At 47.4% G+C, this 22,122-nt stretch overlaps 1 protein-coding gene across 1 annotated transcript in view; it reads right to left on the bottom strand.

Annotated features, from left to right (window-relative positions):
• Nucleotides 1–22,122, bottom strand: part of PA2G4 (proliferation-associated 2G4) — a 47,270-nt gene that overhangs the window by 18,560 nt on the left and 6,588 nt on the right. The window contains exons 2-4 of the mRNA XM_085600290.1: nt 20,844–20,972; nt 20,190–20,295; nt 17,476–17,545 (exon numbers count right to left, since the gene is read on the bottom strand). Coding sequence (XP_085456416.1) covers nt 17,476–17,545; nt 20,190–20,295; nt 20,844–20,972 — 305 coding nt within the window. The remainder of the gene's footprint in view (nt 1–17,475; nt 17,546–20,189; nt 20,296–20,843; nt 20,973–22,122) is intronic.

Genomic DNA, 22,122 nt, shown 5'->3' with positions numbered 1-22,122 from the left:
TCATAAGTAGCATTGAAGCGGGTGATAACACCTGTTATTGACTTCACTTCCGAGACCTAGAGCTGTGACAGGAAGGGCTGTATCTCTAAATTATTTAATACAACCATCGTGTGTAGTGAGAAGGACGAACCTGCCCTTGCATCTTCTCAAGCCCCCCCTCCTCCAAAATCATTAAGGGGTGCCTCTGTGTGGGGGTGCCTCTGTGTGGGGGTGGGTGGCTCTGTGTGGGGGGGGAGGGTCTGTGTGCGTGGGTGGCTTTTTTGTAGGTGGCTCTATGCGTGGTGGGTCTGTCTGTGTGTGGGTAACTGTGTGTGTGTAGGTGGCTGTGGGTGGCTCTATGGGTGGCTCTGTGTGGGTGGGTGGCTTTGGGTGTGTGGCTCTGTGTGGGTGCAAATGCAATAGGTCTCGCATTTGAGAGTGATTAAGCTATTGACATTGTAAATAACAATGCCGTTTCTTTAAATGTTTTAAAAACAAACAAAAATAATATCATGAGCAATGCCAATAGCTTTAACTTTAACAATGCCGAGACCATTGCCAATGGCAAGAGGAGAGAAAAAGAAACACGCCCCCGAATCCGAAATCGCCGCTGCCTTTCTCCGAGGCATTTCTGCTTCGCCTCGGAGAAAGGCAGCGGTGTGTTTGTTACTCTTCCCAACTCTAAAAACGTTTCCATCTGTTGAGGAAACTGTTTTGCAATAATGCACCGCGTAACCGACGTCACGGACCCAATTTATAATATTAATTTTCTTCTGTGAAATTGAACGCATCCTCCTCGGATTGAGTTCACGTGCAACCGATTTATCAATTTTGATCAAAACCATCAGAGGGATTCGCTTTGAGGCGTGTTGGTATTTCTGCCAAGAATTGATCGCTGACCACTTCAAGCTTGAATGTTTCCACAAACAAAGTGATATTAACTTAAACAACATCGGAAAAGAACGCAGCGCGCGCCTCACGCCGAATCTGCTGAGGTGGAAAACCCCTCCCAAAAATGGATTGTAGCAAAAACGTGTAATGTTTTAGGAGCCTGGGGTATGTTTGTGTCAGAATCATAGTAAACAAACGGCTTTGCAACAAAAACACATTGTCTTCGGAAGAAGCAAACGTGTTGCGGCCCGCGAACTGCCAACTCTTGGGTGTAAAATACGCGCTAATCCTTGCGGAGGTCTGCACGTGCGCGCCGATACTGCTGCTGTTATTATACTCCGATTCATATTATTATCGTTGTTGTTTTCGTTGCTACTATTGTCGTTTTTATTATTGTTACATCAGTTCCATAGTCACGTTCTTTCTTCGTGGTCGGGAGTGAGTATTTTTATGTATTGGGGCTCTGTATTTGGCCGGAATCAGTGCACCATTGACCGGAAGCTGCGACTCAGCGGGTCCTTGGGCCGGAAGCGGTACCTCAGTGGATCGTTGGGCCGGAAGCAGACTGAGGCACAATGGGTCTTGGGGCCGGAAGCGGTACATCGGTGGTGCAGAAGGCCGAAAGCTGATTTTGGTGCAGTGTGTTCTGCGGCTGGAAGCGGGGACTTAGTGGGGGCTGGAAGCGGTACATACGTGGGGCTGGGGGCAAGAGGCGGGGCATCAGTTTGGCCATGGACGGATTTCTTATCGCTTGGATCAGTTTCCTACACACCATCATCCAGACTGCAGAGATGGCAAGCCGTGGCTTCTCATGCATCCAGCGTGAATGTGCAAACTTACCTTGCACAAACACTGCACATGAAAACAAGCAAAAGTTATACTCCCACCGGAGAAAAGTTCAGTAGCGTGTGTGCTCCTCATCTGCTCTGTGGATTTCTCATGGCCGCGTAGCTCGCCGCATGGGGCAGGGGCCCCGCTCGCGCCTGGACCTGCTGCGGAACTTGCTGACGGCGCTGGTGCGGCACGAGCGCATACATACAGACAACCTTGGCTCGCGCCGACGAGCTGCGCTTCTATGCCGAGAGGGTGAGCACGGGTCCGACGGATGGAAGCTGCAGGCTGGTTGGGGGGCTAAATGAGTGATTGGTGCACACGCGGGGGCAGGGGATCGTCTGCCGAGCTTGGAGCAGAAAGGCTGAGGCATTTGTAAAAGGCATTTCAATGTGATACATGTGCTTCGGTAAGGTAGATGGTTTAAGAGTGTGGTTATGGCGTCGGGGGTGGGGCGAGTTGCACTCGAGTTCATTCAAGTATATTATATTGGAATCGATGAGCCACACACTATCTCACTACCTCACTCTCTATCACTACATCACTATCTATTTCTATCTCACTACCTCACTATATCACAACACACTCTCTCAAAACTTCTTACTACCTCACAACTTCACTCTTTCTAAATCACTAATTCACTCTCTCTCTCAAATACACTAAGTCACTTACACTCACTTTCACTACCTCACTACCTCACTCTGTTTCTATCTTAATACCTCACATCCCTCACTACCTCACTCTCTTTCACTACCTCAATCTTTCTCTCACTACCTCACAACATCACTCACTGTTTCTATCTCACTACGTCAGAAAATACCTCTCACTCACTAACTCACTCTTTCACTACCTCACACTATCTACCTCACTCTCTCTCACTACATAACTCTCTATACAACACTACTCCCCTCTATCTATATCACTATCTCACTACTTCTCTCTCTAAAAAGATCACTACCTCACTCTCTCACTACCTCACTGCTAATGCAATAGGTATCACATATGCAAAAAAAAGCTAATGCCAATAGAAATGACAATGCCATTTATTTAGGGATACAAAAATGATAAAAAAAAAATAATGAGCAATACCAATAGCTCTACCTATAATATTGCCGAGACCATTGCATTGTAAATGCTTGTTTAATGTTGCTTTGCAAATTGCATCTGTAGTGGTAGGGCGGAGTTTGCGAGCATGCAACGGGAGAACCTGCTCTGACAAAAAGAGAGCAGCCATGTTCAAGAGGGGAGTTACATCCAGTGTGATGGACAATATCCTTTAGGAGGCTAGTCTCAGGTCATGCAGCTAGTGACCACAATTCCCAGTTTGTCACACTATTTGGGGATGACTTCCAGAGATTGTTGTCCAACCATAGTACTGTGCTCCCTGAACCCATTGTGACCAACAACTGTAGAAGAGTTTCTTAGCCAAAGGCTATGGCTAATGAGAAGCTCCACACAGATAAGTGGTTCATATTTTTTATCTAATTATGAGAATTTCCCCGAGGAGGCTATACCAATTAGATTTTTATGGTGGTTTCTTTGAAAATGCTAGAGTATTTTTTATAAGGAATCTTGTGGTAAAATACAAGCTCCTCCCAAAGACCCACAACTGTACTCTTCTGACTCTAAAAGCCAAGCAATCACTGAAAAAAGCACTATTAGGTGCTGTAACAGACTTAAGATTTGCACAATATATCGGGAATATAAGTATGCAATTGACCATGCTAAGAGCAAGTGGGAGGATGCTATCTGTCAAGACCTGCTCCATGGCCTCAGAGAGAATGATGGCCAGTCATTCTGGCATATCATTGCACATGGGACAGGCAGAAGCACCAACCCCAGAAGGAATAACATCCCGCCAGAAAGATGGGAAGAACTCTTCGACAAATTATACACTTAGGATAGCCCCACAACAGCCCTTCAATGTGGTTGATGAGTGACCCGAGGGTGATGTTACAAAATCGGGAAGTTTGATAACATCTTTTAGCTTGGAGGATACCTTTTCTGCTATTAATAGTTTAAAGGCACTAAAGGTCACTGGTCCCGATCGCTTACTTGGTGAGCTATACAAATCAGAACCTTGGTTGTGAGCTAGCTATGTGAATCTTCTTTCCAATGCAATTGCTGGGGGCGGGGTGATTCCGGACACCTGGAAAGGGGCAGAAATAATCCCAATCTTTAAATAGGGTGATGCGGATTGCCCGTCAAATTATAGGACCATAAGCGTACTAGATAACCTTCAAAAAATATTCTCTAGACAGGTCTTACACAGATTGCAAGAGGGGATGGATGATCAGAAGATCATAACACCCTTACAGGCAGGACTGTGTGCAAAAGTTAGTACATTCGATCAAGTTTTTAAGTTCACCCTACTTTATTGGAAATACGTCCTGTTGGGCAGCCAGAAACAACGTGGCATTTGTTGATCTGTGTGCCACATTCGAACGGATACCACGGGAGAAACTTTGGAGAGTACTAGCAAGCATAGAAATTCCAAGTGGGTTCATTGAACTATTGGCTAGGCTGCATGACAAGAACTATGCGCAGGTCAGTTGGGGTGATAGAGGGGAGCTGACATAGCGCATCCCAGTTGCAAGATGGGCCCGACGTACTTTTTGGCACCCATCTGGTTCAAATATACATAAATGAATACTATTCTGAAGGGGCGAAACACCCATACTCCTGATGCTGACTATTCCCTATTAATCTCCTAATGCCCGATGGGGTTGCAAAATCTGCTAAATAATTTCTGGAGTTCTGCAGCCACAGGGACCTGGATTTAAACACTGCAAAATCTACGTTTATGGTTTTTGTTAAGAAGGCTAAAAAGAGTTGTTCTGTAATGGCTGAACAGACAGATTGGAACGGGTTTTTATTTTTAACTATTTGGGGGTGACCCAGTCCACACACAATATTCCACAGATCAAAGGCCATGCTATGTTTTCAGAAGAATACATATACACCTTGTATCTCCCGTCCTGAAAGCACTCTCCTGGTACCATTTTAATTTGATATTGGCATGAACAGTTTCTGATCTGGCCCACATGAAACCATTTTTATTCTGGATTTGAATTTGAACAATGCCAGACTAGCTGAATATGGAGACTCGTTGAGAGATATAAAGAAACTTGAACATGCTTTGGAGGTACACTAAGATTTGTTAACGAATGGTGTGAAAAAAAAAAAAAATTGGGCTCGATTAATTTGTGGGGCTCCCCTGAACAAATTTATATGGCGGACAAGCTGGCCTTTAGATCAACCTATTGGTCTCGTGTGTTAAGAGGTAATAACCATGGGTACTCTTGGTCACTTAACCGAGCAGTTGTCATTTAAAACTTCCCCTGCCTTTGAAACCTATATGGATATTTTAACACAACTTTTGGCTAAGAGTTTGTATATTGGATTTAGAATAGGTTGTCTCCCCCTTCGATCATTCAGCGAGAATTCTTCATCCGATTCTTGCCCAGTGGGCGGCATGAATCCCGAGACTCTTGATCTTAGGTTTGTATATTCTGAACATCGTGGTGTGAACAGAAAATATATACACATACATATCCACACGCAATAGCCACCTCCCTGAGACATCTTAATGCCATGGGTGAATCATTAGGAAACTATAGAAACTTTGTGCTTGAGCTATGTCCACAAATGCACCAGTCCCTACCAAACTGCCAAACAGTCTCATGTTGCCAACCTGTAGCCCTTGTACCCCTTTACATGTACCTTATATTTTCCAACCCCCATTTTCTACAACCACCTCTGCCTCCTTGCAGTCCCAATTCCAAACTGCCATGTCCCAGTTCCGCAATTCTAACTCGATCCTTTTCTCCACAACGCACTGCTTCTTCGCCAACACTCATCTCCAGAGCCTTATTAGCATCTATTGGCTGAAATCTCACATCACGACTGCTGTGGCCTGCAAATAGTAAGTCATTGGCAGAAATGTTAAAGACTGAGCATCAGCAGGCCTTCCCCTCTTACACATGCCCATGAAATGTTGGCTACTTGCTTTTACTGTCCCCAGCTTTAAACCCCTTTCTCCATATCCTGCTAAATCCCTTGAGCTCCTGCTTAATCGCCCCTCCCCCACACTCTGCCAAATGTTTCCCCCTTCCCATGGCCACCCACAACTACTGCAAAGCCGGACCTAGCACTTGCCTTCTAATCCGATAAAGTCCATGAAGCCAAGTGTCAGATGCATCTCATAAGGGACTTCTCCACTTAATTCACACACAACAAATTTACTCAAAGCCAACTCTTGCCAGCCTCTGAAAATAGATTACATTAACAGTATGCCTCCACATTCCTAGATCATTCTTCAATGCTTTAACATCTGCCTTGATAACACCGAATGCAAGATACCTTCTCCTTTCACTTGAATTCCTAGATCTCCAACGAGGTTATGGTCCTACTCAAGCTCCAGGCCATAATCTAAAAGCTAGCTTGTTGAAATGGATGTTCTTGTCGCTTGGCAGGCAATTTGGACTTACCCCTGTGAAATGCCTCTCTGCACCAAGACACCTTTCAGGACCACAAGAGGATAAAGCACACCACAAAACAAGCAGAGTTGCCATTGACGCCCACGACTACCCTAAACTAGCTCCCCCAAAGACCTTGAGCCTAGTTACAAGCCATTTCTGCAATGGACTCCTCAGAGCCACTCTTCAGCCAATGGCTCTCACACACAAACCTCCTTAATACAAAGCAAACCTTAAAGGCCGTCCTCGGATCTCCCACCACGGATAAGGAAAAAATGATTTACAGAGTTACACGCAGTTTAGGATTTGTAAACGTAGATTAAAGAAAGCTAGAATCTTGAATCTCATCTTCATGAAAATCGTTGATAGCTTCCTTTTAAAGAGTCCACACTTTAAAGAGTTCCTCTGTCTGGCTATTAGACTTATTTCCAGGCCCCAGTCATCACCTACAGCAAAGCAGGACTGCCAGATGACCCATGCCCACTGACTGACTAGTAACTTTTTTCCAGTCTCCATCATACCAACACTGAGAGCCTTCTTGATCAGAACACAATCTTGCTTCATACAACATCTAAGACGAGAATAGCTAGATTACAACAACAAGCATTTACAATGCAATATGTCTCGCAATGACATTGTTCTGAGCTATTGGCATTGAAAATGTTATTGGGTTTGTTCCCCTTCCTGAAGCATTAATCAAGTAATTGCGTTGTAAATGACAATGTCCTTTACCCTCTGTTGACCCCCGCAAAGCTCATCAGCATGTGCCCATCATAAAAAGGAATATCTGACAATCGCATCTTAAAACATTTTGCAACAATTCTATAGCTGCGTAGGGTGCCATGAGCAAAGGGCTGTAGATATTACTAGTGCAGCAGGCGCAGTGGCACCGAAACCTAGAGGTCTGTGAGGGGCCCTCTGTACCTTAATGGTTGATTTTTACTATCAAAACAGAGGATGGGGGAGCAAATCTCATTTCTTACATTATTCAGTTAAAAATTAGCCACTGTGTCACCAAAAAGCAGATGATAAAACAGCTTTATGAGAGAGCTTTTTTATACCATTCTCTGCTTGGCCGAAAGGATCTTTGGCTGACAGAGGGGAGGGTTTTATTAGCACAAATTAAAACAGAGTTGAGCAGTGAGGAATGACAGCTCCTCTCCTCAGTGACGCGTGTGTAAACAAACGCCTGCATCACAACCTGTGCTTATTCTTAGAGTTTCGAAACTAGACAGCAGCTGCATCCTTCTGGATTGCTGGTAGTGTCTTCCTACTCCGTCTGGGAACCACGCAAAGGGTGCAACATAACGGGGCAGCATTTTAATGAAACGTTACAGAACAAATAGTTTACCTGTCGGTGTAGTTTTGCAGCTTGAAGAGCTTTCTGGATTCACTATGCTGTGCATTATTCCGCGATCTTGTGGTTGGGTCCGGATTCGTAGTCTTTTCTTTTTTTTTGTAGCCCAGGTGGGCGGCGACGACCCACCATTTGGTGCACCTCCCGTGACGTCGTCGTGCTTCCTGCGGAAGTCCCACCTTTGGGGCACCATCTTCGGGTTCTTTTTTCCTCTCTCTTTTTTTTTAACCCTAGGCGATTGATTAATCCTTATTGTTCATTTTTCTGTACGTTTTCATTCCTTCTGATTTTTTCCATTTTACCCCCTCTTCCTCCAGCCTCATCTTCCTGGCGGAGGTGGGTGGGTGGGTTCGCTAGTGAATCCAGAAAGAGCTTCAAGCTGCAAAACTACACCGACAGGTAAGAAACTATTCGTTTTGCAGCGTGAATCTTTCTGGATTCACTATGCTGTGCATAGACTTTGTAGCGGTTTTCCTATTTTTGTGGTGGCTGGGTGGTAGATGAGCGGTGGTCGTTGAAAATGTGTTGAAGCACCTTCTGTCCGACCTGTGCTTCCTTGTTCATCTGAATGTCCACGCAGTAGTGTTTTGTGAACGTGTGCACAGATGCCCAAGTTGCCGCTAGACATATGTCCTGAATGGGCGTGTTCGCCAGGAAGGCAACGGTGGCCCCCTTCTTCCTTGTGGAGTGAGCCTGAGGTCCCTCTGCTAGCTCCTGTCCAGCCCGTTTGTGGCAGAATTGAATAGTGAGTGCAATCCATCTAGCGATGGTGCCCTTAGTCACTAGTCTACCCATGAAGCTAGTAGCAAAGGACACAAACAACTGCTTTGATTTCCTGAGTTCCTTCGTTCTCTCAATGTAGTGCATCACCGCTCTTCTAGCGTAGAGGGTGTGCAGAGCCCTTTCTGCGTTTGAAGTTGGGTTTTGGAAGAAACTCTGTATCTGGATACTCTGGTTCATGTGGAACGCCGACACCACCTTGGGCATGAAGTGTGGGTCTGTTCTCAGGACTATCCTGTCCTTGTGAATCTGAATGTAGGGTTCCTGTAGCGTTAGCGCTTGAAGCTCGCTCACTCTGCGTAGTGAGGTTATGGCCACCAGAAAGGCCGTTTTCATAGTCAACATTTGCAGCGTGGCCTTGTGAATGGGTTCAAACGGTGCCTTCATGAGCTCCGTCAGTACCACGTTGAGGTTCCATGGCGGCGGCGGCAACCGTTTAGGAGGTGCAATTCTTTTGGCTCCTTCCATGAATCTCCTCACAACCTGCGAAGTGAAGAAACTTCCACCCTTTTCACCTCTGGTGTAGGCTACGATCGCCGCTAGGTGTACCCTTAGGGAGCTCGAGCAGAGGTTACTCTTTAGAAGGTGTGTGAGGTACCTCAGTACGGTTGAGTCTCTAGTCATTCTGTTTTGCAGGCCCTTCTTCCTGCACCACACAGTAAATCTCTTCCATTTGGCGCTGTAGCATTTTCGTGTAGTTGGTTTCCTTGCCTCCCGCAGCACCCGCATAGTGCTAGGAGGCAATTTAAGGTGAGCGAACTCTAGGTCCTCAGGAGCCATCCGCCAGGTTGAGGCTCTCTTGTTCCGGATGTAGGACCTCTCCGTTTTGCATGGAGAGCAGGTCCCTTCTTCTCTCGAACCTGTGGGGATTGCCCGGTGCCATTTCTTGAATTTGTGAGAACCAGGTCTGCCTTGCCACTAGGATCAGTCATGTTGCTGGTTCTGCACTTGTCGAGCACTCTGTGCAACAGGGGTATCGGTGGAAAGGCGTAGGCAAATGTCCTCGACCAGCTTATCCATAGGGCATTTCCTTGGGATTGCTGATCTGGTTGCCTGGACGCAAATCTTTGGCATTTTGCATTTTGGCGTGTTACAAACAGGTCTATTGTGGGAGTTCGCCATCTCTGGAAAATCTTCTCCGTTTCCTGGCCATTGAGCTCCCACTCGTGTGATGCCGAGGTCTGCCTGCTTAGCCAGTCTGCCTCCACATTGTCCTTCCCTGGAAGGTGAATTGCCAGTAGATCTATCCTGAGAGGTATGGAGAGAGGGAACGACTGTGTCCCCCCCCTGCTTGTTGATGTAGAACATTGCTGTGGTGTTGTCTGTTTGAACCAACACCCTCTGGTTGTACAGGTGCCTCTGGAATGCCTTCAGGGCTAGCAGGATGGTTTTCAATTCGAGGTAATTGATATGGCGTACCGCATCTGCTGGAGCCCACAGACCCCTCACTCTGAGGTTGTCCATGTGCGCTCCCCATCCCTTTTGCGATGCGTCCGTGGTAATGGTCGTTGTTGGGTTTGGTGGCGTCAGGCTCCTCCCTGCTGTCATGTTGTCTCTGTTCCACCAAGTCATCTCCTCCTGCACTGCGTGCGTAACAACCACTAGATCCTCCCAACTTCCGCTTGCGACCATTGCTGTTGTAGCCATTCCTGGAATGGTCTCATGTGCAGGCGTACATTCGGCACCAGATGGATACACGACGCCATCATCCCCATCATCTTGCTCACTGACCTCACTGTCAGAGCTCGCCCCTTCCGGTAGAGCCGCGTCTCTTTCAGTAGGGCATCTGTCCTCCTGTCGCTGGGCACCACTGTGCTGTTCAGGGAGTTGATCTTTGCCCCCAGGGAAATCTTCACCTGCTCCGGTTCCAGCGATGACTTCCCCCAGTGAATCGAGAACCCCAGGTTCGTCAGAGTGTCTGTTACGCGTTTTGCGTGCCTCTCGCACTTCTCGCGTGAGTTTGCCTTGACCAGCCAGTCGTCTAAGTAGGGGTAGACATGGATTCCCTGCCTTCGTAGGTGGGCCGCGACCGCCGATAGGCATTTTGTAAAGACCCTTGGCGTCGATTTTAATCCGAAGGCCAGGGTTGTGAACTGGTAGTGTTCCTGGTCGATGTTGAACCTTAGAAGGCCCTTGTGTCTTCTGTTTATTGGGATGTGCAGGTAGGCATCCTTGAGGTCCACGGTGACCATGAAGTCCCCGTCTCTTATTTGGGGCAGTACCTCCTGCAGCGAAGTCAATTTGAACTTCCGCGTTCTGATGAACTAGTTTAGGTAACGCAGGTCCAGGATGGGTCTGAGGTTTCCGTCCACTTTCGGGACCACGAAGTAGTTTGAGTAGACCCTCTTGTTGCGTTCTCTGAACGGCACTGCCTCTATGGCTCTCTTTTCTAGAAGTTTTCGTGTTTCTTCTCTGAGTAGGGCCAGTTCTTGAGCCGATCTCTGCCTTCCCTTTGGTCTTCTGTTTGGAGGTCTTTTCTCCAAATCCACGCAGTATCCGTACTGCATGACGTTCAGTATCCACTTGTCTGTGGTTATACGCCGCCACTCCTGAAGGTAGAACCTCAGTCTTCCGCCTACTGGTGTTGTATGCTCGTAGGCTTTCGAATCTTCTCTCCCCCCTGATGTTACTGCACTGCGCCTCACCCTTGGGGGCATGTCGAGGGTAGGCGTCCTCTTGCGTGCTGAGTCACTTTGATGAGGGCTGGTCACCCCCTCTCCTCCTCTGGCCACGTCCGTTCCCTCTCCCGCAAAAGGACTGGCCCCGAGGTTGGTACTGCCAGTTTTGCCTCTGTTGACCTTGTTGTCCGTGACTATCACCCTGCTGGAACGTCTGGTGCGACGCCCCCTGCTGGTTTCCTCCCCTACCGTAGGGTCTCCTTGAGGGATTGCCTCGCCTCATTCCCCTCAGCTGTAGGGCCCCCATGGACCTCGCCGTTTCGTTTTCTTTTTTCAGCTGGGTGAGTTTCTCGTCTACTGTTGCTCCGAACAGTGTCTCTCCGTTGAAGGGGGTGCTAAGGATGTTGTTCTGCACCTCCGGTTTGAATCCCGAGATTCTTAGCCATGCATGCCTTCTCTCGGTGACCCCTATGGCCATTAGTCTTGCTGAAGTCTCTGCCCCGTCCAACGCTGTCTTTATACAAGAGTTGGCGATGTTTTTACCTTAGTCTACCAGGTGCGAGGCTCTCTGGCGGTATTCTTCGGGGAGGTGCTTTACCAGCTCCCCCATCTCGTCCCAGTGCTGGTATTGGTGCCTATTGAGAAGTGCATTGGAATTCGCCATGCGCCAGTGCATTGCGGCGTTCCTCTCAACCTTTCTTCCTGTGAGGTCTATCCTCCTGCTTTCTTTATCAGGTGGTGGCCCCGAAGTTGCTGGTACGTTGGCCCTTCTCCTGGCCATGGAAGCTATGATAGAGTCGGCGGTGATGCTACCTTTGATGTAAGGGGGGGGGGGGGGGGGGGGGTCCAGAGAAGAGTGCTTATACTTCTTCTCCGTCCTGGGCGTGATTGAACGGCAGGTCGCTGGTTCCTTGAAGGCTTCCCTCCCCTGATTCATCACACTTTGTAGCATGGGGAGGAATTGGCTCCTCGTCTGGATGGGGAGCAGGGTCTCGAGGGGGAAGTCGGCTTTCGGCCTCTCTTCGTCGAGTTCGACGCCGAAGGCTGTCGCTGCGCTCCTGACCACCATGTTGTACACCCCGATGTCGTCGGGTGGCGAAGGCCTCGAAGGGTACGTGTCTACGGGCTCCTCCGGGTTTTCGGTGTCGAGATCCTGCCATTCGATGTCATGGCTGGTAGATGGCGCCGAGCTGTAGAACGACTGCTGGTCGTCTTCGCCTTCATAATATGTCTCGTCTTCCTCTTCGAGATCTCGTCAGCCCCTCGGTGTCGAATTCGTCCTCGATTTCGACGACGTTCGTCAGTGGAGCCGTTGGAATCTTGAATTCCTTCATCTTGGCATCGAACTCCTTCCTTTGAAGGATGTTATCCATTTCGGCCTCGAGCCGCCTCTTCTTTTTCTCCATCTCGGAGATGCTTTCGGCGTCGACCGCGGGCCTTTGACGGAACTTACGTCGACCGCTCTTTCTGCGTCGAGCGTCCCGTCTCATGGGTCGACTTCGACGATCCTTGCCTTTCGGCGTCTTTCGGCACCAGGGAGTCCTTTTCGAAGGATCCGCTCTGCCTCTTGTCCATGGTTCCCCCCTTGGTCATCGAACTTTTCGGCGCCGGGGCTCCCTTCGTGGACTTTGACTCTGATTTTCTCGAGTCACCCTCGGGTTTGAGGTATTTTCTGTTTTGAGCTCGACGATTCGCTTACCTAGTCTTCATTTTTCTTGTCGGTCTCTACGACCGTGAAGCTTTCGGGTCCCTCGGCGACGTTGTCCTCATCGTCCGTGGATAGGCCCAGATCGTAGAGCGACAGGGCCTTACCCTTGCCATCCATGCTGGCGTTGGCTCTTCTCTGCCGATCTCTCACTCGGAGCATCTTCGGTGCGAAGGCTGAGCAGGCGTTGCAGTCCTTACTCTGATGGTCGACCGGTAGGCAGAGGTTGCAGATCGGATGCTGGTCCTTCTGCGCGAACTTGTGGTGGCAGTTAGGGCAGAACTTGAATGGCGTCTTGTCCATTGCGCTCAGGGCCTCTGAGTGCGCATTCTCCAAGGGCGAAGAAAAAGGCGCAAAACTTCCTTTCTTCGCGCTCCTGATGTAATCTATTCCTTTCCTGTGATATTCTCGTAGTAGTTATCGACGAAACTCGCTTTTCTTTCTTCTTCCTTCGATTGTAATTCTGGAGCTTCCCGATGACGATCCAGACCCAACGGCGGAAAAAAGAATCTGAAGATGGCGCCCCAAAGGTGGGACTTCCACAGGAAGCACGACGACGTCACGGGAGGTGCACCAAATGGTGGGTCGTCGCCGCCCACCTGGGCTACAAAAAAAAACAACAAAAAAAAAGAAAAGACTAAGAATCCGGACCCAACCACAAGATCGCGGAATAATGCACAGCATAGTGAATCCTGAAAGATTCACGCTGCAAAAACAGGCTTACTGACTTGAAACCCATATCCATTGCAGGCAGCTGCGAGGAGGCGTGCTGCAATCCGACACCCAACTACTCTCATTAACAGTTTCACTCCTAGAAACGTGAGCAATAGTTCTTCCCCTACTTTTTCCTGTGCCACCCTTTCATAGGAGAAGCGGTACCTTCCGAACACAGCGTTCAGTATCTCTGCAGTCCGAAATTGATTCACAAACAGCAACAAACTGGTGCACCACTAGGACGCAGTGTCCGCTCAGAAGCTGCTGGGAGAGAGCGGGGCCGCGTGACATCTGGGAAAGGAACCGTTTTTTGGACAGCCAGATTAAAACCAGTGGTTAGCCTCCGTGTTTAGGTGTCACAGTGCTGCTTCCTAGTACCGCTGTCACCTGGTTTATGCCTCCCCTTCGCCTGTCTCACGCCCATGCATGACAGGCAGCAGATTAACCCAACCATATAGCTGACGGCCACTCTATGCGTTGTGCAATATTTAAAAACCCATGGCAGTGTGTACAGTGTATCGAACCATACTGCATTCTACGGTCGTGTTAATTCCTCTTTTAGACTAATTTATCACTTCGTGCATAGGTGCACATGTATTAACAGAAATAAAAGGCAATGTTTTAGATGCATGCTTTTACGATAGAAAGGTCGAACCAATTTTTAGTAGAAGGGTTATATAAGGAAAAACGCATTTGAAGGGTTTTGCAAGTGTGTGGTGGTGTTTTGTAGGCTCAGCCAACGCTTGTGCAGCTTTTTTTTTCTGTTTGACTCGAGCAGAAATGAGACTCCGAGGGGCGCAGCCAGCAAGGGGAGCTGAACGGTTCGCCTTATAAACCTCCATTTCACCGCTATACTTAACTTTGGAGCGCAGCCTGAGGGATGTTCACCAAGGAGAGCATGCCAGCAGTGCGGGAATAAATCCAGCTGAACTTGGGGTGTGCTGGGGGTACTAGGCACCTACGGGAGTCAGATCAAAGAGCCCGCAGAAACCTACCACAAGATCGGGTGCAAATATCCCCACGCGGGAAGCCAGGCCCACCCCACCTGTTGGTATTCGAAGCCAGTCCTTGGGCCCCAGGTCTGGGCCATGTTTGCCTGCGTCTCCACGCGCCGTAGCCTGTAACATGCGAATCGATGCCCAATCAAAGGGCCCTCGGGACAGCGAGTCTACAGCGTGTCTTGCTCACGCTGCCTGCACGCGCCAGTAGGCTCTCTTATTGGTTGATACGGTCCACCAATCACTGCTGATTTGCTAGTCGCCAACCAATCAGAGCCATCTGGCAATGATTCGGGGGAAGCTTGTTAAGAGGCCACAACAAGCATTAAAAATGCAATAGGTCTCGCCTTTAATTAAGTTTAAGCCATTTGCTTTGCTACACAATACCATTAGCAAAGCAAATGGCTTTAACTTAATGAAAGGCGAGACCTATTGCATTTTCAATGCTTGTTTTTCCAAGCATTGGCCGCACGCGCACACAACTCCCGCTTCTCCCCCACCACATATCGCGTCTCGCGGCCGCATCAATAAGATGTGGCCTAACGGCTAGAGCGTACGACCTCGAAGCTTGGTAACCAGGTTTGAGTCTCGGCGGCTCAACCTCTTGTGATTCTGGGCAAATCACTTCATCTCCCCACGCCTAACAAAACATGGATGTGCCCGTCTGGAACAGCTGGTGCTCGTGTAACGCGCCCCGATACCTCCGGGTTGAGTTCGAGCTATATAAACCTACAAGGCAAAACACGGCTCTGCGGCTCTCACGCGCCCTCACACGTGCACTCACTGTCACGTGCCTCAGTGGTACTCTTGTGCTCGTGGGGGATACACTCTCCCCTCCATAAGTGCCCCTCGCTCCCAGAAGATTCACGCACTTCCTGCTGGTTGGCGAAGAGTGAGACACAAGCTCTCACGTGACAATGTCAGGGTATAGCGCCCACGGTTGTTAAAGTCACCAGAGAAGCCAGAGACACTTCTCTTTTAGAGCCGTCCCAGTTGGACTGGCTCACCCGACTTACTTTTGTGCTAAAAGGTTTCTTATCTTTATGGGGCCATGTGTTTGGCCCCATAAAGATAAACCTTTTACGCCAGCAGTAAGTCGGGGCAGCCAGTCCAACTGGGACGGCTCTAAAAGAGAAAAGTGTACGTCACTGGAAGCTCTTTTCCAATGGCTGGCCACCGTTTACCATAAACGGTGACGCTAGCCAATGGAAATGAGGGGCGGGGCTTAATCCCCGCTAGTGAAAGCTAACCTAAATCATTAAATCTCGCCAGCGAGACTGCGCATGTCTGCGCAGCATACGCCAGGCAAGACCTAAAAATCAACTCAAGGTCTACAGTCAGTCAATCACAAAAAAAAGCAAATGCCCAGGCGGAGTTCCACTGACACCATGATCGCAAATAGTCTTCTGAACATGAGAAGACTCCAAGCTCCAGAAATGGAACACAAAGGTGCACCACACTAGTATAGGGTATCCTCTCAACACCACCGGTCTCACTTCACCAGAGCACTCTACTTCACATCTGCATTATACTGGTACAGAAGACAATGCCATAGATTGGTCTCCTTCCTCTCCAACCACACATACCATCTCAACCCATTTAAGATCCATTATCTACTCAATGAGGCATACCACAGGACTCAGACTGTTCAACATCTACCTCAAGAGACAGCAATATCTCAACAAATGTGTTTTACCTGAACTGCTTCAACTACGTAGAGCATTTGGATTAGTGCTCATTTTGGTGGTGTATTACTGGGGCCAGTGCTTCAACAGGAGAGGATCTAACGAGGTCTCAATACCCCCAATGCTCAAGAAAGGACACATGCATGCACCTCTAACATACATGTGCCATTCTTAGTTACTGAGAAAAAGATTATGCGATACTAGTTTCATCTGTACTTATTCATACAAATACCTTCTGCTTTAATCAGGATATGGTTCAGGCATGTTAACTTTTCATAACCTGCCCTTAACGCAACATTTTCCACTGCAATTCACCAAACTGCTCTAGGATTTGTTGTCCTATACGTAGACGTTTAAATGTTTCCTCATATAATCTGAAAATTGGTGATGTACAAAACAGCTGAGCAACTCTCTCTGGGTACTCTGATAAGAGTAAACTACTGCCCTAATATCTGTTCAAAATTAGAGACATCTGCCTGGAATTTCAAAAATAGCTGCACCAAATGAAAGCCTATTGCTTTGCATAATCTAGAGTACACCAGGTGCTGAAGAGGTTATGAGTTGTACTTTAACACTAAGGGGAATTAAAAATCTAAATCAATTCTGACTTCTATACAAGTCTTTGGGTCGAACCACCAAACATTTTGACTTGCACTACTCCATGCCTATGGTAGTAAAGTACGGCAGTGGTTGCTCCAAACATCTTTTGCCATTTGGGTTATGAAAACAGGAGTTTGGAGGTGGTAATGTAGAAAACTTTGTGCATATTTGTTGTGTGGAGTGCAAGTTGTGTTTTTTTTTTTTTAACTTCGAATTGCATTTGTTTTTGCAAGGTGATTTTGGTAGGTTATACTGTGATTGTTGCTCTAGGTTTGACTTTTGTGGTGTGCCTGGTTATGCTGCTTTGTGTATGATAGTCATGTTAGTTTAGATGTCCATACTACATTTCCAGCCAAAAGCAGCATACACCTGAAAGTTTCTGGGACAAGCAACAATTTACTACGGTCTTAGGTGTAAAGCAGCACAGCTCCTGTCCTTCGTCTACTTAAGATACCAGTTAGACCACAATCTGTGGCAGAGACTTAACTTAGTGCTCCCTTTGTGATACTATTTAAGGTGCTTTAGCTCAGGAGGACAAAGTGGGATTTAAAATTCTTAAGATTCCGTTTCAGATCTATCATTTATATATGGAGCAACAAGTCACATTATAGCCTTGGTGCATGTATGCAAAAATGACTCATGAACAAAGTGTTTTTCAATTCTCTCTTGCTAAAAACTATCAAAAATCTGGTTTTGTTTGGTGATCTGGATAAATTCACTAAGCATGTAAAGCATTTTCTTTAAATACTTTGCCTCTGATAGTTCCACCTACATTCCAGTTAGGTACCTCTACAGACACGCTGGACCATGCTCCAATAAATACTGTAGGACATGCATACCTTTGTGGCACCCACAACGAAGCTGTGGGCAACATTGGAAATAAAGCCATCCACGTGGACTCCCAGATCACTGCAATAGAAGCATAAAGAGCAGTCAAACAAAAGGAAGCAGCCCACACAGAAACCCATTGCCTATTCTTCCCAAATTAAAACAAGGATTGCCAAAGCTGATAGATCTGACTTTAACGTGCAGCACATGTAAACAAAGGCGTTGACAAATGCAGTTTTGATGTACAAGTGCTGTTTATTACATGTGCTGCTTTTTATCACATTCAAAACTGTCAGAAAATGTATAACAAAGATTGATTTCTTTATAGAATACACATTGAATGTGAAAAGAATGATGATCGACTGCCCTTTTCAGATGTGAAGTAATCAGCGGCGGTTCCTCCATAGGAGCCCCTCCACACTGCTGCAGAAAGAGTGAAAAACTAAATGGCAAAGGATTTTATTACCATTTTATTTTTTACTCTTGGCTGAACGGAGTGTGGGGGCTGGGCCAGGACATCACTGCTGCCGACTGGCAGCAATGAGCAGCCACTTCAGTTTGAAGTGTGAATGTAGGTTTGGCCAGCGATCTTACTACAGCCAGCCAGACATAAGCAATTCAAACCTCTCTAACCCAGATACCTTAGACAGCTGGGTTGGAGAGCAGGGGCACAGGCCTCCAGTGCCTTTCGGAGCACCGAGGCAGCCTGCTCCAGCCAGATTAGACGCGTCACTCATGCTGCTTAACATTAACAGCAAGAGAGCTGTGTCTGGACTGGATAAGGTAGTTAGCTACAAGACTTCCTCATGCTTGGAGGAGTCTGGAGCAAGGGACTGGAGAGCATAGAAGACGTGCAGCAGGAAAAGGTAAGTGAAACTTGTTTCTTAGATGTTTATTTTAATGTAATTTTAAGTATGTAGTGCCCCACTCTGTCACCAACCGCCACCTGAAGTAGTCTCTTACGAGTTCCAATAGAAGCACTTGCTGGAATGCATAATGAATACCCAATAGCATGATGTGACAGGAAGTTCTGAGTGGAGACAAAGCCCACTATATTTTAAAGAATTTGCAACATGTTAAGCAGGCAGCTGTGACGCCAGGGCTTAAAACCGGCCAGTCAATAAGCCCCTCCACAAAAAAAAAAAAAAAAAAAAAAATCTATATTACACAAATATAAACTTTTCAATTGACTGGCCTTATGATATATGGTCTAGAGCATGGGTACTCACAAACTTTCACTCGGGGGGCCAAATTTACAGTGTGGTTTCTGGCTGAGGGCCGCACCGGTGGGGGCGGGGCCAGTGGGGGAGGGGGCGGGGCTAGAGCTATGACCATGAGGTTGAACACAGGCCACTGCAGCAGACGCCTTCATCTACTGAGCCACCAGACCCGGTATGCACACCTATCTATCTATCTATCTCCCGCCCTATCTATCTATCTATCTATCTATCTATCTATCTCTGTCTCCCGCCCCATCTATCTATCTATCTATCACTCTGTCTCCCGCTCTATCTATCTATCTATCACTCTGTCTCCCGCTCTATCTATCTATCTATCTATCTATCACTCTGTCTCCCGCCCTATCTATCACTCTGTCTCCCGCCCTATCTATCTATCACTCTGTCTCCCGCCCTATCTATCTATCACTCTGTCTCCCGCCCTCTCTATCTATCTATCTATCTATCTATCTATCTCTCACTCTGTCTCCCTCCCTCCCTCCTCCGTTCTCCCTCCGTCTCCCTCCCTCTGTCTCCCTCTCTGTCTCCCTGTCTTCCCCCCTCTCCCGGTCTTCCTCCTCTCCCTGTCTTCCTCCTCTCCCTCTCTCTCCCTCCCTCTGTTGCACTCTGTCTTCCTCCCGCTGTCACCTCACCCCCTGCTCTCACTCCCTGCTGCCCTCCATCACCTCACCCTGCTGTCCTCTGTCACCTCACCCCGCGCTGAGACGGCTTCCAGGGAATGCACACGGCCGCCGCACCCAAGTACTTCACAAGTCTTTTAAAGACCATTCACTTGTTAATGAGACTTTGTTGTATTTCACCTCTTCTTAGCGCCCCTGCATCTCCACTCAATCAGAGGGGAGATGCAGGGGCGCTAAGAAGAGGTGAAATACAACAAAGCCTCATTAACAAGTAAATGGCCTTTAAAAGAATCGCCCGGCCTCACAGCTCCGCGCTGCTGTAACCGGCGGTGTTCGCTGACAAGCACAGGGCACAGGCACTGTCTGCAAGGTCCGCGGGCCGCCAAGGAAGGCTTGCCGGGCCGCCAACGGCCCGCGGGCCGTACTATGAGTACCCGTGGTCTAGAGCAATACTAACCTATTTAGCCGATTTCTTGCCTTCAACTAAATGAAATTGGTGGTACACGACAGCGTTTATATATGAATGGTTGCTTCATGTGTCTAAGTAAACTGACATGGTTGCAAAGAAACCGGAAAGATCTTACTTAATACAAATCTGACTAAAGGGGGCTTGACAAAGACACTGGTAAAACAGGGCACGTAAAGAAAAACACACCAGCTAATTAATGAACACTACAATGTCTCGGGACACAGCCTCTGCTAGACCCTTGAGAACGCAGTCTGTGCAATGCTCTGCATACAGATCTTATGCTAGGGAAGAACAAAGCCTGTTTGGCAGAAATCAACCAGCTTAGCCTTTATAGCGTAAACCAGAGAACAGACTGTTCACTGAAACTTTGACAAGTGGAAAGACTGCAACATACTCACATTTTGACCAAGTCACCTTCCTTGAGTAAATAATCTTGGTCACTCTTCAAGGGAGAGAAGTGGCAGACACAGTGATTTACAGATATACTGGTTGGGAAAGCAATACCTGTGAAGAGAAGGACAGATTGGGTAATGAAGCTGGGAGCAGGTGGAGGCAGAACTGTGCCCAACTCTGGGGAAATTAGGTGCTAGGCACAAACTCAGGCTGGAGCAAAGAAAAACATGCATCAAGCAAAACCTTTTTAACGGTATGAATTACACAGGTTGCAGATCTGGAAAGTGGACAGCACACATGATGATTACCCCACCACTCACTGCACAATGAAAAACACGCTGAGTGGCTGTGATATTTCTTTTCAACTAAGTGGCATGCTAAAAAAACAAATGAAAATGACGCATGCTGTAGAAAGGTGGGAAATGTAGTAGCATTTCCTAGTTACGACAAACTAACTCAGTAAGCCATTCCTGTGCCAGCCTGTTCTCACAGTTTATATGGAAGTGTGTGCAGCACAGATTTACTGACACACGGTTTCAAGTAGATACAAAACAGGCAATTTACATGTCAGCTTCGTTATGACCAAGAGAAGGTACGTTCAAGACAAATTTCAAAAGCACAGCGCAGGTTATATGTGGCTTGCATGAGGCGAGTCTCACCCTTTTTCATTTCCTTCTCCTTTTTGAAGATTTTACCGGTCTCCTCCATGATCAGAGCATCACCCTTCTCACAAAGACTCAGGACCGAGCACCCACAAGTGGCGGCATCAATTACAGTCCGGAGGACCCCTGAAAGACAAGAGGATACTGCTTTATTTGCAATCACATTAAAACATGAATTTGCCTCGTTAGCCACACGAAAGGCAGAACCAGTTGTGCATTTTGTTTTTGGAAATGTTTTATGAAAGGACTGGGAAAGTTTAAAATGCTTAGCGAAAGAATGCAAAAAAGCAAGTGACTCTGGGAATATTGCTAGGGATCCAAATTATCTACATATTACAGCTAATAAATGTGTCCTTCCCTACTCCTGAATAGTAGTTTTAATGCACAAAACTCCACTAAAGCCGAGATGTGTTTTTAAGCAGGCATCAGTACCTAGCAGAGAGGCAGCGTCAACCGTGTGTGGTGTAGCGGTGAAGCGCCTAAGGTGTACATTCAACAGTATAATATTTGCGCACATGAACACAAACCTGCCGCAGAGTATCTGACATGTTGGGCAGCGTTATTAGGGTTGCCTCAGATTCCAACGTTTCATTCCCAGCAATCAGAGCACGCCACATAATTAGTACGCACCGATGAGCTGCACAAATTCTGGTGGATGTATTCACACAAAAAAAGAACTTGTCTCTACAGCATCAACTGCAGGGGGGGGGGCTATTAAATGATATACATCATGGTATTAGGGAGACAATGCTTTCACACAATGCCTCCAGTGAGATGTTGAACTAAAACATGCAGTAATTACTCCAAAAAACAGTTGTAGGCCAACCACCAGGCCCACGCAAGGACCAACTTTTCAACTTCGCAGGTAGGGATCCAATCCGGTACTGGCAGCTGCCTTTTGCAGGGTCACTCCGGCATACATGCTTCGTTAAAAGAAAGCAAAGTAGTTGCTAGCATTACACCTGTAACTCGCATCCTTGTATTTCTAAAGTGCGATGAGATCACACAGGTTGTGAGGTGGGAGTACGGGTGTTAGACTGAAAGGAGTCCGATAGTCTTCGAGTCTCAACGCGAGAAGAATACATGACTGTCTGATGATGCAGACGTAACCTGAGCCATTCACAAAGGTTTTGGAGCAAGTTTCGAGCCTTTCCCTGAAGCAATGATGGGTCCAATTAAGAAAAGCCGAGCAGGACACCTTTAATTCTAGTGACGAGCAAACACTTTATGCGTCCGGTTTGGACTTGAAACGTGATGCCTGCAAGCCAGAGTCGGG

The sequence above is a fragment of the Triturus cristatus genome, chromosome 4_2, assembly GCF_964204655.1.
Source record: "Triturus cristatus chromosome 4_2, aTriCri1.1, whole genome shotgun sequence".
Taxonomy (NCBI): Eukaryota; Metazoa; Chordata; class Amphibia; order Caudata; family Salamandridae; genus Triturus; species Triturus cristatus.
This window is presented reverse-complemented; position numbering and strand designations above follow the sequence as displayed.